The 12,925-nt window shown below is 55.4% G+C and overlaps 1 protein-coding gene across 1 annotated transcript in view; it reads right to left on the bottom strand.

The window, feature by feature from the left end:
- Positions 1-1,560: 1,560 nt before the first annotated feature.
- HSPG2 (heparan sulfate proteoglycan 2) overlaps positions 1,561-12,925 on the bottom strand; it is an 85,572-nt gene continuing 74,207 nt past the window's right edge. Inside the window, exons 78-99 of the mRNA XM_049775565.1 lie at positions 12,814-12,911; positions 11,446-11,712; positions 10,384-10,493; positions 10,117-10,264; positions 9,917-10,033; positions 9,338-9,443; positions 8,778-8,922; positions 8,594-8,693; positions 8,364-8,473; positions 8,137-8,245; positions 7,648-7,746; positions 6,935-7,156; positions 6,270-6,514; positions 5,239-5,410; positions 5,043-5,165; positions 4,888-4,944; positions 3,726-3,801; positions 3,552-3,630; positions 3,390-3,460; positions 3,136-3,219; positions 2,792-2,895; positions 1,561-2,701 (exon numbers count right to left, since the gene is read on the bottom strand). Coding sequence (XP_049631522.1) covers positions 2,529-2,701; positions 2,792-2,895; positions 3,136-3,219; positions 3,390-3,460; positions 3,552-3,630; positions 3,726-3,801; positions 4,888-4,944; positions 5,043-5,165; positions 5,239-5,410; positions 6,270-6,514; positions 6,935-7,156; positions 7,648-7,746; positions 8,137-8,245; positions 8,364-8,473; positions 8,594-8,693; positions 8,778-8,922; positions 9,338-9,443; positions 9,917-10,033; positions 10,117-10,264; positions 10,384-10,493; positions 11,446-11,712; positions 12,814-12,911 — 2,815 coding nt within the window. The 3' untranslated portion in view covers positions 1,561-2,528. The remainder of the gene's footprint in view (positions 2,702-2,791; positions 2,896-3,135; positions 3,220-3,389; positions 3,461-3,551; positions 3,631-3,725; positions 3,802-4,887; positions 4,945-5,042; positions 5,166-5,238; positions 5,411-6,269; positions 6,515-6,934; positions 7,157-7,647; positions 7,747-8,136; positions 8,246-8,363; positions 8,474-8,593; positions 8,694-8,777; positions 8,923-9,337; positions 9,444-9,916; positions 10,034-10,116; positions 10,265-10,383; positions 10,494-11,445; positions 11,713-12,813; positions 12,912-12,925) is intronic.

Genomic DNA, 12,925 nt, shown 5'->3' with positions numbered 1-12,925 from the left:
CTCATTTCCTTTATCTGTGAAATGGAAGCAACACATTTAAACATGGCCCCAAACTTTAGGGTCAGCACTGAGTATATATACTTGGGGTACAGAGAATATTTAACCCATGGACACCCTCCATCCAGACACCGGAAACATTGGTTAAGCCCTGGTCCTTGAACTGAATCATTGTAAAATAAAAATCCACAAGTTGTGAGATCATCCCACACAACATGTTTCTAACCCCTTAGGTGGATGGGTCTAAAGAAGCACAGTGGCAAATGTGACCTACATAAGTGACGAAACCTTTCTTCTCTTCTCTATAAAACTGAAACATCAAGTAACCAGGTTTGGTGGACAGTGAGCCATGAATATGTTTTTAAAGGGTGTAGTGTGCTGCTCTGCCTGTTCCCACTGCAGGCCCCTCATTGGTGCAGTCATCGGAGTTGAAGTGATGGCTCTCCAAGCCCCTGACAATCATCTTAGCTCCCAGTTCTGCAGGCTATCTCCAGACTGCAGCTGAGGGGCCATCCAGGTGGCAGAGATGTTGCACAACAGGATGCAGTTCTGGAAGGCAGGGGGTTCTTTTTCTGTTTGCTTGCCTTTTCTTTGGTTGGCTTGGTTTTGATTTGAGGCCACAACCAGCTGTGCCCAGGGGTTACTCCTGGCTCTGCACTCAGAAATCACTCCTGGCAGGCTTGGGGACCATATGGAATGCTAGGGATCAAACTCAGGTTGGCCGCATGCAAGGCATACATCCTAACCTCTGTGCTATCACTCTAGCCCTGGTTTTGTTTTGTTTTTGTTTTTGGGTCTCATCCAGCAGTGCTCAGCTCTATCTCAGGAATCACTCCTGATTACGATAGTAGGGAGATTATGCTGGGGATGAAACCTGGCTAGGCTGTATGCAAAGCAAGCCCCTATCTGCTGTACTATACTCCATATCTGCTTGCTTTGGTTTTTGAGACATACCCCATGGTGCTTTGGGGTCTCTCTCAGTGATGCCAGAGGACCACGTAGTGCTAGTGATTGAACCTCAGTCTCCTGCAGGCAAAGCAGGTGCTCCAGCTCATTACTATTTCTCTGTTCCATCTCTGGCTCCCCTTGTAGTCCCCAAATGATGCCTAGGCTGAGGCCTAGGTGGACCCTCCCTTCCTTCCCAGCTCCTGACTGAGAGGTTGGCACTGGCCTCCTTGTGGTTTCTGCTTGTCTCTGACCTGCTCTTGAACCTTCCTCTCTTGTGTTGCTCCTGCTCCAGCTGGAGGGCCTGCAGCAGGGGTGGCCTTGGCCTTGGCTTTAGCTGTTAGTCATGTCCGGGTTGACTGGACCCAGGGGACAGCAGCCAATCAAGTGAAACATCCAGTTCTAGGGGTGCTGTCCCAAGAGAGACCATTCTGACAGCCTGAATCTTGCCCTCATCCCCGAGGGCTGTTGACCTTGGGCAAATCACTTAACCTTCTGAGATTCCAGTACTGCCTAGGAAGTCACATGTCCTGTGCTGCTGGCAGTGGCCAGTCTGCTCCCTGACCCTTAACACAAGACCCCACTGAGTGAAGCGCAACAAGGACAGGGAGACAGGCAGGCGGGGATAGCACCGTTTATTAAGAAAGATCAAGACAAAGACCATAGGAGGGTCCCTTTGAGCAGACGGGGCAAGGGGTCCTGAGCCCCTAGACTGGGGGCTACTGGAGCAGGGGTGCCATCTCCAGTTGGGCCATCGGGCTCCCAGGGATGGAGCAGGGCTCCTGTGCCCCCCACTACATCCCTCCTAGTCCCAAGTCTGGGCTGGCATTCCCCATTCAAGGCACTTTCTACCATCACCGGCACCTGCCCCCCTATCCCCTGGGCCTTCACTTCCAGATCAGTGGGGGGACAAGGCCCAGTGTGGGCTCTGTCTGTAGCAGTTCCTGGTAAAAGGTGGAGGGATTTCCTTTGCAGCCCTGAGGCAGGCGCTCTGGGCATGTGAGGGTTTGGGCTGGGGGGTGGCAGTGCACACCAGGATGGTTTGGTGGGATGAGGAGGCTGCCGGGGGTGGTTGATGCTGCCGGCTGGGGAGGTGGAGGAGGCCAGGACACAGCTGGGGTAGGGACTGCTGCTTGCAAGCTGGCACTGTGTCTGTCTGTCACTACACAGCTGTCCCAAAGGAGGCGCAGAGCACGCTGGCCTGCTCCAGAGTGAGGGAGGCCCCAGCTGGGAGCAAAGGGTGACTCTTAGAGGCTCCAGGGCTGCCCAGCACTTCTGTGTATGTGGAGGGTAGTTCCACGGGGTGGGGGTCCCACTCTGTCTGAGACCATTTGGACGCAGTACCCAACCCCAAGTCCTGAGTGGCCTACTGAGGCATTGTTTCTGTCCAGCTGCCCTGCCCACCAGCCTGTGGCTATGCCTGGGGGCTTTTAAGAGGCCCCTCCAGTCCAGCCCAGGGCAGTAGCAGCAAAGCATGGCATCACCTCAGTTTCTTACAAAATATTCATGACAATAATATTAATAATAATATACTCGATGTCACAGGACCTGGGCACTGCCCGGGAGTCCACACAGAGTGGCAGTGCCTATGAGGGGCAAGGGCCGGTGTTAGCACCTGCCCGGGCACTATGTTGCAGATCCAGGGGCTGAGGCGGTGGGCCACCGGGCCGGGCACAATGCAGCACCAGGTTCTTGATGCAGCCCGTGATGCCTGAGGAGAATCTGCCCCCTGTCAGCTTGGCCACATCAGGGGCTCCACCTGGGGGCATGGCAAGGAAGAGAGGGCCTGTCAGCTTCTGAAACCCAGCAGGGAACCTCTGTTTCCTTGAGGCCTGAGTCCAGCACTTACCGATGTAAAAGCTGCCTTTGGTGTTGACCGCCACGTGAGGGCCTGGAGATTGGCCGGTGACCAACTCCTCACCGTCTACCTGGATGGAGCCTGTGCGGCCCTTTCTGGGGAGGTAGAGGATGGGTCAGGCTCTGCTCTGGGCATCTCCTGCTTTCCTGCTCCAGGAGGGTATACTGACACTCCCAATGGCCCTGTATTCTGCCCTCATCCTCAGTCTCTGCCCTCTATCTGCAGGGATCCCCCACACTGGCCTCTAGTCCTGCCCACCCATGCATAGTGAGGGTCCCAGCCCACTGAAAACCACCCTTTCCCACCCCAAGGCCCGGGGTGGGGGGCACCCTCACCGCAGTGCCGTCACTCGATGCCACTCGCCGTCATTGATGGGATCCTCCGAAACCAGGTGCGCCTCTCCGCTGCCTAGCTGGTAGCTATGGCCACACAGATCCAAGGGGGTGAGCCGGCAGTGTGAAAGGAAGGGTGTGGGGGGCGATAGGGGGGGGTGGAAGAGCATTACAAATTATTAGGGCTGGCCAGATGTGGAGTCATTGGGGCACAGGGGCCAGGCAAGGGGTAGGGTAGGGTCAGGTGAGGGTCCCACCTGAAGACCAGATGCCCGTCCTTAAGGCCAAGAGAGATGAAATCCTGGCCTTGGCCGGCCTCGCCCACCTCCTGCCAAGAAAGCACAGCATGTGTAGGGTCCCAGTGTGGAGAGTGTTCCCTGCAGAGGTGGTTTCTGCTCCCTTCCTGTGCCCACACTCACCACGCCCTGCCAGAGCAGGAGGCCCGTGGGGGTGCTGCTCCGAACCTCCAGCTCTATCGTCTCTGGCACCTCAGGTAGGCTTGGGGGAGAGGGGAGAAGTGCAAATGTCAGATGCTGCTCCCCTGGGAACCCCATACTCCCTGCCAAGGTACAGGCTTCTCCTTTAAGCCTCACCTGCGGGACAGGACACTGCTGGGGAGGGCCAGGAAACCTTCCTCGTGGAAGTAGGCTGCATACTGCCCAGGGGCATCTGTGGGCAGAGTGGGTGATCATATGTTGGTCCCTGTACTCAGCTACCCCCAGTGGCACCACCTGTGGGCTCAGAGTACCCAAGGAACTATGTGCAGAATCATGGGGATTCTACCTCTGTTTCCATGCACTTGCCACTGAAATGCTCATGTGGTCCTCCCATTAGGCATGTATCTCACGTGTCAAGGGAACCCCCTATCACCATCACCCAAAGATTTCCTGAATGGGTGCAAGCATGTGACAACTTACTGTCTGTCCAAGTGTCAGCATCACCACTATATCTTGCTGTGGAAGTTTGTTTTAATCATACATGGTGATGCTCAGGGATTATTCTTGACTCTGTAGTCAGGAATCACTCCTGGCATTACTCAAGGGACCATATAGGATGCTGGGGAGCAAACCCAGGTTGGCCATGTGCAAGGCAAACACCCTAGAGACCTACCTTCTATACTTGCTTTACACCCCAAGCAATGCAAGGTTTAACAAAGTAGTACACATAACATACAAAAGCAAAAAGTGGTAAACCTTAAAAAAATGATTACCCTGGTTCTGTATTACATAAACAAACAAATAAATAAATACAATTAGCATCACTGTTTTTTGTTAGTTTTGGGCCACATGCAGTTGTATTCAGGACTTATTCCTGGCCCTGTTCTCAGAGATGACTCTTGGTGGTGCCCAGGGAACCACATATGGGGTGACAGAGATACAACACAGGTCGGATATGTGCAAGGCAAGCGCCCTACCTATCTCTCCACCCCTAGTATTTATTACTTTTAAACAGACTGTAAAACCCTTGAGAATGTGAATAGGGTTCTGCTGATTCATCTTAGTCTCACATATACTACTTCCAGAGCATGGGAAGGTACCCAGCAACAGGAGCTCAAAAGGGCAGACTGAGGGTTTAGTGGGGCAGAGACAGGTCAAGGTCCTATGGTCCACGTATGGTAGGGACCCATCTCTGCCTGTGTCGCCCCCTTGCATAGCAAGCCACTCAGGAGAGCCTGCATGGCTTCAAGGTCAATGGAATAGGCTGATTGAGAGTCCAGAGCCCTGCAGCCTCTCCGACAGACAAACAAGTACATACCATTGCCTCCACTGCCTTCCAGATGCCAGTCGGTCTCTGCTGTGCCGTGCCGAGGGCCTAGGGGGAAGGCAGGGCCAATGAGTGGGTGCAGCACCACAGGGAGTTGTCAAGCTCCAGACCCTCGGAGGGAGAGAGTGAGAAGCCCAGGTGCTCACCCTGCTGGCATCGTAGGCCTGAGAAGCCAGGGGGACAGAGGCAGCGGGTGCCGTGGCAGGTGCCCCCGTGTAGACAGGGTGCAGGGAGGAGGCAGGGGTTCTCTTCATGCTCACAGAGGTCTCCTGTGGAGGGAGGCAAAGTGAGGCCCTGTCCTGTGCCATCCTGCCCATCCCCCTGGACCTGCCACTCACGCACCTTTGAATCCATCCTGGCACAGGCACTGGAACTCATACTCGCCGGTTGGCATGCATGTGCCGCCATGCTGGCAAGGCTGGCGCTCGCATGGGGAACTGCCATAGCACTGACCGATGCCCCGACTGCCCAGGAAGCTGTAGGTGAGGTCCAGGCGCTTCCCATTCACAGACACCTGTGGGCACATGGATCCCAGGAGGTCAAGCAGGAGGTTCAAAGGTAGCAGCAGCAATACAGTGCAGTTAGAAATCAGGCGGGCTCTGACCCAGGGCCAGGGAGGAAGGGAGGGCAGGAAAAGAAAAGAGGAAGATCTCTCTGAGCCAGAAACAGCCTTAGTGCTACAGTTCTAGCACAACCTTCCACATCTCTTTAGATTTTTGTTTTGTTTTGGGGCACACAATAGGGGGTGCTCAGGGGTCAGTCACTTCCAGCAATGGTGCTGGGGGGGGGCATAGGTGGTGTCAGGAAGTGACTCACACATTAAAGTGCTCTACCACTGACTCACCTCTGGACTCACACCCTTTTCCATCACCTTGAACCCTGGTTCCCATATGCCAAGCCTGCACGGTGGCATGTGCACAAAGACCACTTTGAGTTGTCTCCCAGCCCTATCTCTCTCTCTCTCTCTCACGTGCACAAAGACCACTTTGAGTTGTCTCCCAGCCCTATCTCTCTCTCCTCTCTCTCTCTCCTCTCTCTCTCTCTCTCTCTCTCCTCTCTCTCTCTCTCTCTCTCTCTCTCTCTCTCTCTCTCTCTCTCTCTCTCCCTCCCTCCCTCCCTCCCTCCCTCCCTCCCTCACTTTCCACTGCACACCAGGATGGAAGGGTCTCCAATAAGATGGGGTTCCCTTTGAGGATGAGGGCCCAGGTGGCCGGAGCCCAAAGTAATGATCTCCTTTTACAGGGGAGAAAACTAAGACTCCAGGGGGAAGGACTTGGGTTTCCTGAGCTGGCTGGTTCCTAGGGGTGGGAGGACAGGTGGGGGCCCAGGCTATACCCTTCCCTGCCTCAGTGCCTCTGGCAACTCGTCCTCACCTCCCCCAAGCAACCTTGGAAGTGGGCGCTGATGTTGGTAGCAGGGGGCAGGGGCACAGAGGGCTCTACTCCGCCGAGGTAGAGGAGAGTATGCAGGTTGAGTCCCAGGCTCTTGCCCGGCGAGGAGCGCAGCACAGGATGCCCGCCATTCACCCGCAGGCTGCCATCTTTGTTGAGTCGTTCTGCAGATGCTCGGTGCCAGCGGCCCAGGGCCAGTGGCTCGGGGCTCCGGAGGACAGCCAACCCTGGGGCAGACAGTGGCAAGGGTTGGCACAGTGGGGACCCCTGCCTTGCCCCGCCTACCCCTATAGGCCAGGGGACTTCTTTGAGTCTCCTGAAGCTTCAGTGAGAGAAGAAACATGGGGGACAAGATGGATTTCTGGTGTCATCCCTTGGAGCCTCCTTGGTTTTGTTTTTTTATTGGGGGGGGGGGGCATGCTCAATGGTGCTCAGGGATTACTCCTAGCTCTGCACTCAGGAATTACTCCTGGCTTTGCTTGGAGGAACTATATGGGATGCCAGGGATTGAACCTGACTTGGCCATCTGTAAGGCAAGTGCCCTTCCCACTGTACTGTTTTTCTGGCCCCTTGGAATCTCTTTGGGACATTGTCAGACACAAAGCTCAGCTCCCAGAGCCTGTCTGCTCTTGGTGCTCAAGGCTCACCTGACCCCAGCTCATAGCGAAACTCCAGGTGGCCGCCGACCATGGCCAGTGACACAAAGTCCTCCACGGGCCCACTCTTGCCCCCACTGAAGAGCAAGAGGCCATTAGGTGCCAGCGGCTTGAACTCCACATCCAGGCGCAGCTCGTGATGTGTGTTGGTGAGGGCGGGCATTGTCAGGTAAGAGCCGGTGCCGGACATGGATGGGGTAGTCACTGTCACACCTGCACAACCACAACTCAGTGGGGATGGAGGATGGGGAGGGACTACAAAGTCTCAAGATTAAGTCCTTCTGGGACTGTCCACCCCCCTCTTTCCTCCAGGCAGGCCTGGGACATGACTCACAGGGCTGGAGCACATGCTGTGACTTCAGCAGCCCTCGGTCAGATCTCCTGGTACCCCTCAGCCCCCAATACTGCTAGAAGGGACCCCTGAGCCGTGTGTGTGGGAGTGGACTCTAATGTAGTAGCAAAGGAAACCCAGCATGGCAGACAGGTTGAAAGGATCTCTAATAAGATGGGGTTCCCTTTGGGAGAGCCTCATTGAGGAGATTCAGGCTGAGTGGAAGCTAAGAGAGGGGCCTTTGAGACCTGCTGGTTTTGGAATATATTCTCTTCTATAAGAACTCATCATGCCTCAAGAGTTCTCCTACCCAGAGTCCCCCCCCCCACACACACAGCAGGCCCACTCTGGCTCTCAGGCTGGCCCTACTCACCTTCCTCACACTTCATGCCTGAGCGGCCCAAGTGGCAGCGGCAGGTGTAGCCTCGGCCATCGGGCCGATTCACACAGGTGGCTTCGGGTCCACAGGCCTCTGGGGTGGGAGAACACATGGGCCATCAAAGAGGACATTGAGGTGATAGGGGGGCAGGCTCCACGGCTGGAACCCACCTCATTGTACCCCAGGGGATGTGCTAGTTAGAGCCAGCCAGGAGGGGGGCAGACTAAAGTTGGGTGGGGCTAGAGGAGAGGATGCAGGGACAGAGGTGGGGTGGGGACAGAGCAAGTGACTGCATCTGTACCTGGACAAGTAGCTAGGTAAGGAGACAGTGACTGGGGAACAGTGATAGGTGGGGGTCGTGGTAAGGCAGTGAAGGAGATTAGAGGTGCATTCTTGGGTATGAGTGAGGATAGGCATGGAAGTGGCTTAGCAATGGGGGACAGGTCTGATGGGGCAGCGGTGGGCAGAGAGGGTGGTACATACCTGGGTGACAGTGCAGAGCCTGGGAGTGCTCACAACGGCTCCCTGTGAAGCCAGGCCGGCAGATGCACACATAACTGCTGCTCTCAGAGTCCTGGCACTGACCCCCATTCTGCAAGGCAGCCCCCCATAATCCCCAGAGTCAGACCACAAACATGCAGTCCCTCCCCCACTCCCTGATGAGCTGGCCACAGTGGAGAGCGGCGGGCAGGTGTGGCTGGTGGAGGCACCTGGCAGGGCTGGTCCCGGCAGGTGGGGCAGTGGGAGATGCCATGTGCCGTCAGGTTGAGGTCATGGAAAACGATCTCCTCGTCTTGGATGCGCAGCTCCCGGACACAGCCTGGGGAGGAGGGAGCCAGGGTGAGCCAGGGAGGGGTGCCAGGAGGTCCCACCCAGTTTCACCTTTCTGTGCCCTCCTGGCTCTGCCAGCTGGCCAGGCTAGAGGGGACGAGATGCTCACCCACGAAGCCGCTGCTCAGTCCTGCCTTGGGGATGGCACTGTAGTCAGGATGTCCCCCAAGATAGAGCTGGTCATTCAGGTCCAGGCCCTGGAACTTGCCCTGAGAATGGAAGTTGGAGAAGTCGGGATAGGCTAGGGAGGGCGTGGGGGGACAAGGGAGGGGAGAATGGGCACTAGGCCTCACCTGGGAAGTCCCATTGACAGGGGCTAGGCTGCCCACAATCAGGGAGCCCTGTGTGAGGCTCCGTAGTAGTGTCACCGTGTGGAACTGACCCAGAGCCAGCGGGATTGGGTGGCGGATGGTGGCCATGCCTGAACCGGCATCAAATCTGATCCATGAATAAAGGAGGGTTGGGAGACAACAGGGGGCTGGTCAGCCTGGGCAAAGGGGGCTCACTATTTCCTATAGTCCCCAACCCTACCTTTTCCTCCTTCCCTGTCACCTATACCAGCTCACCCTTCCTTGCCCTTTTCCCATGGCCTCCTCTCTCTACACTCTTCCTGGGACCTTGTCCCAGGTGTCTAGCCCCCACCCTCAGAACCTCTCTGTGGGCTTTTTCTCCCTGTCTGGAGCATCCAGCCCCACAGGCACAGTTAATCTGTTGACCAGAGCTGGCACCTCGCTGAATGGGTGGATGAAAGCAGCTTGCAAGGACACTCAGCACCTGGGCATTTCTGTCCTGGTTTGTGTCCATTTGGGGATTCTGTGTGCCTGCTCCTGGCACACGGGTATACAATCCTCACCGGAACTCAGGCCTTCCACCCACAAGGCCAAAAGAGATGAAGTCAGGCTGCCTGTTGGCCATGCTGCTCCCGGGGATTCGCTTCTGCCCATTGTACAACAGCATCCCTGGGGGAAAAGAACAGCTGTGTGAGACCTCCTGTATGGTATGTCCTCTCTCACTCCTACCCCTCCCTCTGGTACACCCCATACACCCAGGAGGGAAGCCCTGGCCCCATCTTTGGGAGGGGGTGCCCAAGACAGAGAAACTGAAGTCGCTTCACACACACTCAAGGGTCTGATGGGAGGCGGGGTGGAGACTCACCCGAGTAGAGGAGGAGGCCTGGACAGTGGAGGTCAGAGGTGGGAACAGAGACAGAAGAGATGAGAGGACAGGTCAGAGGGGGGCCGGGGGTGCAGACACAGGGAGCAGAGGGAGCCATGGAGGAGGACCACGGGGAGACACACAGAGGTGGGTGAGGAGGAGGCTTAGGAGAGGGTGCAGAGCCCAGCCCAGCGGGCCCAGGGCTTGGGCCCATTCCATGATGGCTACCACTCCAGGAGACCCCCAGCCACCCATCACCCGCCTTCTGCTTACTCACCATCGGCAGAGTCGGGCCGGAAGGTGATCTTGATTTCAAACTTCCGGTAGGCATCCTTGATGGTGGGTAGTGTCAGGAAGGAGCGGGGAGTCTGTGTGAAGTAGGGCACTACCCGCTCTGCCGGGAGAGAGGACAGTGAGAGATGATGCCCTCCAGGGAGCAGACAGGGCACTGCCAGTTCTGGGGGAGTAAGGTCTCACCTGGCACCTGTAAGTGAGCAAAGGCTTTGACCTTGCCCTGATGGTTGGTGGCAGTGCAGACATAGGTGCCTGCATCCTGGGGCCGGACTGAGGGCAGCAGCAGCATGTTGTTCTCCAGGCGGCTGCCAGGGGGCAGGTCACCATCCAGCTGCAGACACACCCACACTTGGCACCCATGCCCTGGGCTGCACCTCCACACAGACTGTCTTCCACCTCTGTCTTGGGTCCACCCTCCAGGGGAAGCCTGGGTTCCTGCCCAGCACACACCTTGCTCCAGGTGATGACAGGTGTGGGGTAGCCAGAGGCCATGCAGGGGAAGACAGCAGCAGAACCAGCAGGCACACGAACCTCGGGGGGTGTGGAGATCAGGGGCAAGGCTGCAAGTGGGAGAAAACAGGCCATCAGCAAGGGGAAAGCCCCCATTTGCTGACTGGCTGACTGCACTGTCCTCTGTAGGGACTCCATATCCCCATTTCACAGAGGAGGAGCCTGAGGTCCAGAGAGAAGAGAAACAGCAGTCTGGCAGTGCAGAAGGAGTGGGGCTGGGAGGAAGCTAGGCATGTCCATCTGGCTCCACAGCCCTATACTCCTGTGCAGAAAACTGGGCAGTGGTGTGGAGACCTAGAGGTAGGACTATTCTGGGAAAGTCCTATGCTGACTGGGGAAAGGAACAAACTGTCATTAGGAAAAAATTGAGCAGGGTAGCCCTTACTGTCCCCTCTCCTCAGTCTTATGTCAGGGGGCTGTACTGTCTCTGCCATCACTCCAGGCTGCAGACCTTCCTGCTGAGTGCCAATCTGTGCATGAGAACACACAGATCAGCTACAGCCAGCAGGGCTCAGGGACAAACCATGTGGTATTGGGAATAAAACCTGGGGTGCCAAAGTGCAAAGCACATGCTCTCACCCTCTGAGCTATCTATCTGGCCTTCATTTCCCACTTAATGCCCTGGTACAGCATTTCCTGCCCAGGATAATCTTGTACCAGAGTAACATTTAATTTTTCCAGTATGCGTGTGTGTTTGGGGGGGGGGGGTACTGGCACATATTGGCAGTGCTCTGGGTTGAATCCTGGCTCTGCATTTATGGATCATTCCTGGCTGTGCTCATGACCATATGGGGTGCCAGGGATTTAAGCAATAAATTAAGTTAAGGCAAGTGCCTTAACTCCTGTACTAGATCTCCAGTCTGGTGACATTCTTCATCCCTCAGCCATTTCTTGTTAAGAAACCTATTCCCGAAGTGCCCCAGGCAGACAGAAGGACCAGAGTAGAGAGAGTGGCTTGGGAGATCGGGTTGTGCTCCCACACAAGGCCCTGCCCACCCTCACCTTGCACCAGCAGCAGCACATGGGACTGGGTGGCACCGGCTGAGTTTGAGGCGGTACAGCGGTAGCGCCCGGCATCAGCCAGCTCCACGTGGGCAATCCTGATGATGCCTCCGCTCTGCACAATGCCAGGCCGCAGGCTCCCTCCGACTTTGCTCCATGTCACCTGAGGCTTGGGATCACCCAGAGCCAGGCACTCGAACTCCACAGCATGGCCGACCACCACAGTGTGGACCGAAGTCCGGATATTGATAAGTACGGCGGGCAGGGCTAGAGGGAGGAGGGAAAAGGAGCTGGAGACATCTCACTGCAGGTAGACACCAGAAAAGCTTAGATATCCACTCTGTTCTTTCTTTTTTGTTTAGTTTTATGGTTTTATTTTTAAGGGGGGTGTCACCTGGCGGCACTCAGGATTACTCCTGGCTTTGCACTCAGAAAATTGCTCCTGCCATATGGAGAACCATATGGGATTCAGGGATTCGAACCACCGTCCATCCTGGATTGGCTGCTTGCAAGGCAAATGCCCTACCGCGGTATTATCTTTCTGGCTCTTGTTCTTTCTTTTTTTGTTTTGGATCTAGGCCATGCTATGGTACGTTGGGATAGTAGACAGTGGTGCTTGTAGAAACATGTGGTGCCTTTCTGTCATTTCCCAGTCTCACTCATTTATTTCTTCACTCATCTTTTCATGTGTTCTTAGGAACATACTCTCATATTTGCTCTCCCTGTTTACTCACCCAGGAAATCAGAAATTCTTTACAATTTCCATTTTTCTACCCCCTCCTTCATCTAAGAAGTTTCCTATTGACATTTGGTCTGAGCCTTGCTCAAACCTCCCATCTCCTGACTGGGAGTGAGTGAGTGAGTGAGTGAGTGAGTGAGTGAGTGAGTGAGTGAGTGAGTGAGTGAGTGTGTGTGTGTGTGTGTGTGTGTGTGTGTGTGTGTGTGTGTGTGTGTGTGTGTACACATGTGTGTTGCTTGTTTTGGGGCCACACCTGGTAGTACGCAGGGGTTGCTCCTGGTTCTATGCTCAGAAATCACTCCTGGTAGACTAGGGGGACCATATGGGATGCTGGGGATCAAATTTGTATTGGATGTGTGCAAGGCAAAGACCCTACCCACTGTGCTATCTTCAGCCCTTATCCTGTTTTTAAGAGGCCTAAAAACACCCTTTTATTTTTGTTGTTGTTGTTTTTGGACTACACCAAGGTGGATGTTCAGGGGGTTCTCCTGGCTATGCACTGAGAAGTCACTCCTGGTGGTACCATATTGCCATACTGGGTGCTGGAAATTAAACCCAGGTTGACTATGTGTAAGACAAGAGCCCTACCTGCCATATTATTTCTCTGAATACTAAATCCACCTTCTTACCTTGAACAATCAACTGGGCGCTGGCTTGGGCCTGTCCCCATGGGCCAGAGGCCTGGCAAATATATGTCCCTTGGCAGCTCAGGTCCAGATTCTGGATTCTTTAAAAACAATA

Source organism: Suncus etruscus, chromosome 6, assembly GCF_024139225.1.
Source record: "Suncus etruscus isolate mSunEtr1 chromosome 6, mSunEtr1.pri.cur, whole genome shotgun sequence".
Taxonomy (NCBI): domain Eukaryota; kingdom Metazoa; phylum Chordata; class Mammalia; order Eulipotyphla; family Soricidae; genus Suncus; species Suncus etruscus.
Note: the sequence above shows the minus strand (reverse complement) of the source record. Positions and strands in the feature narration are given on the sequence as shown.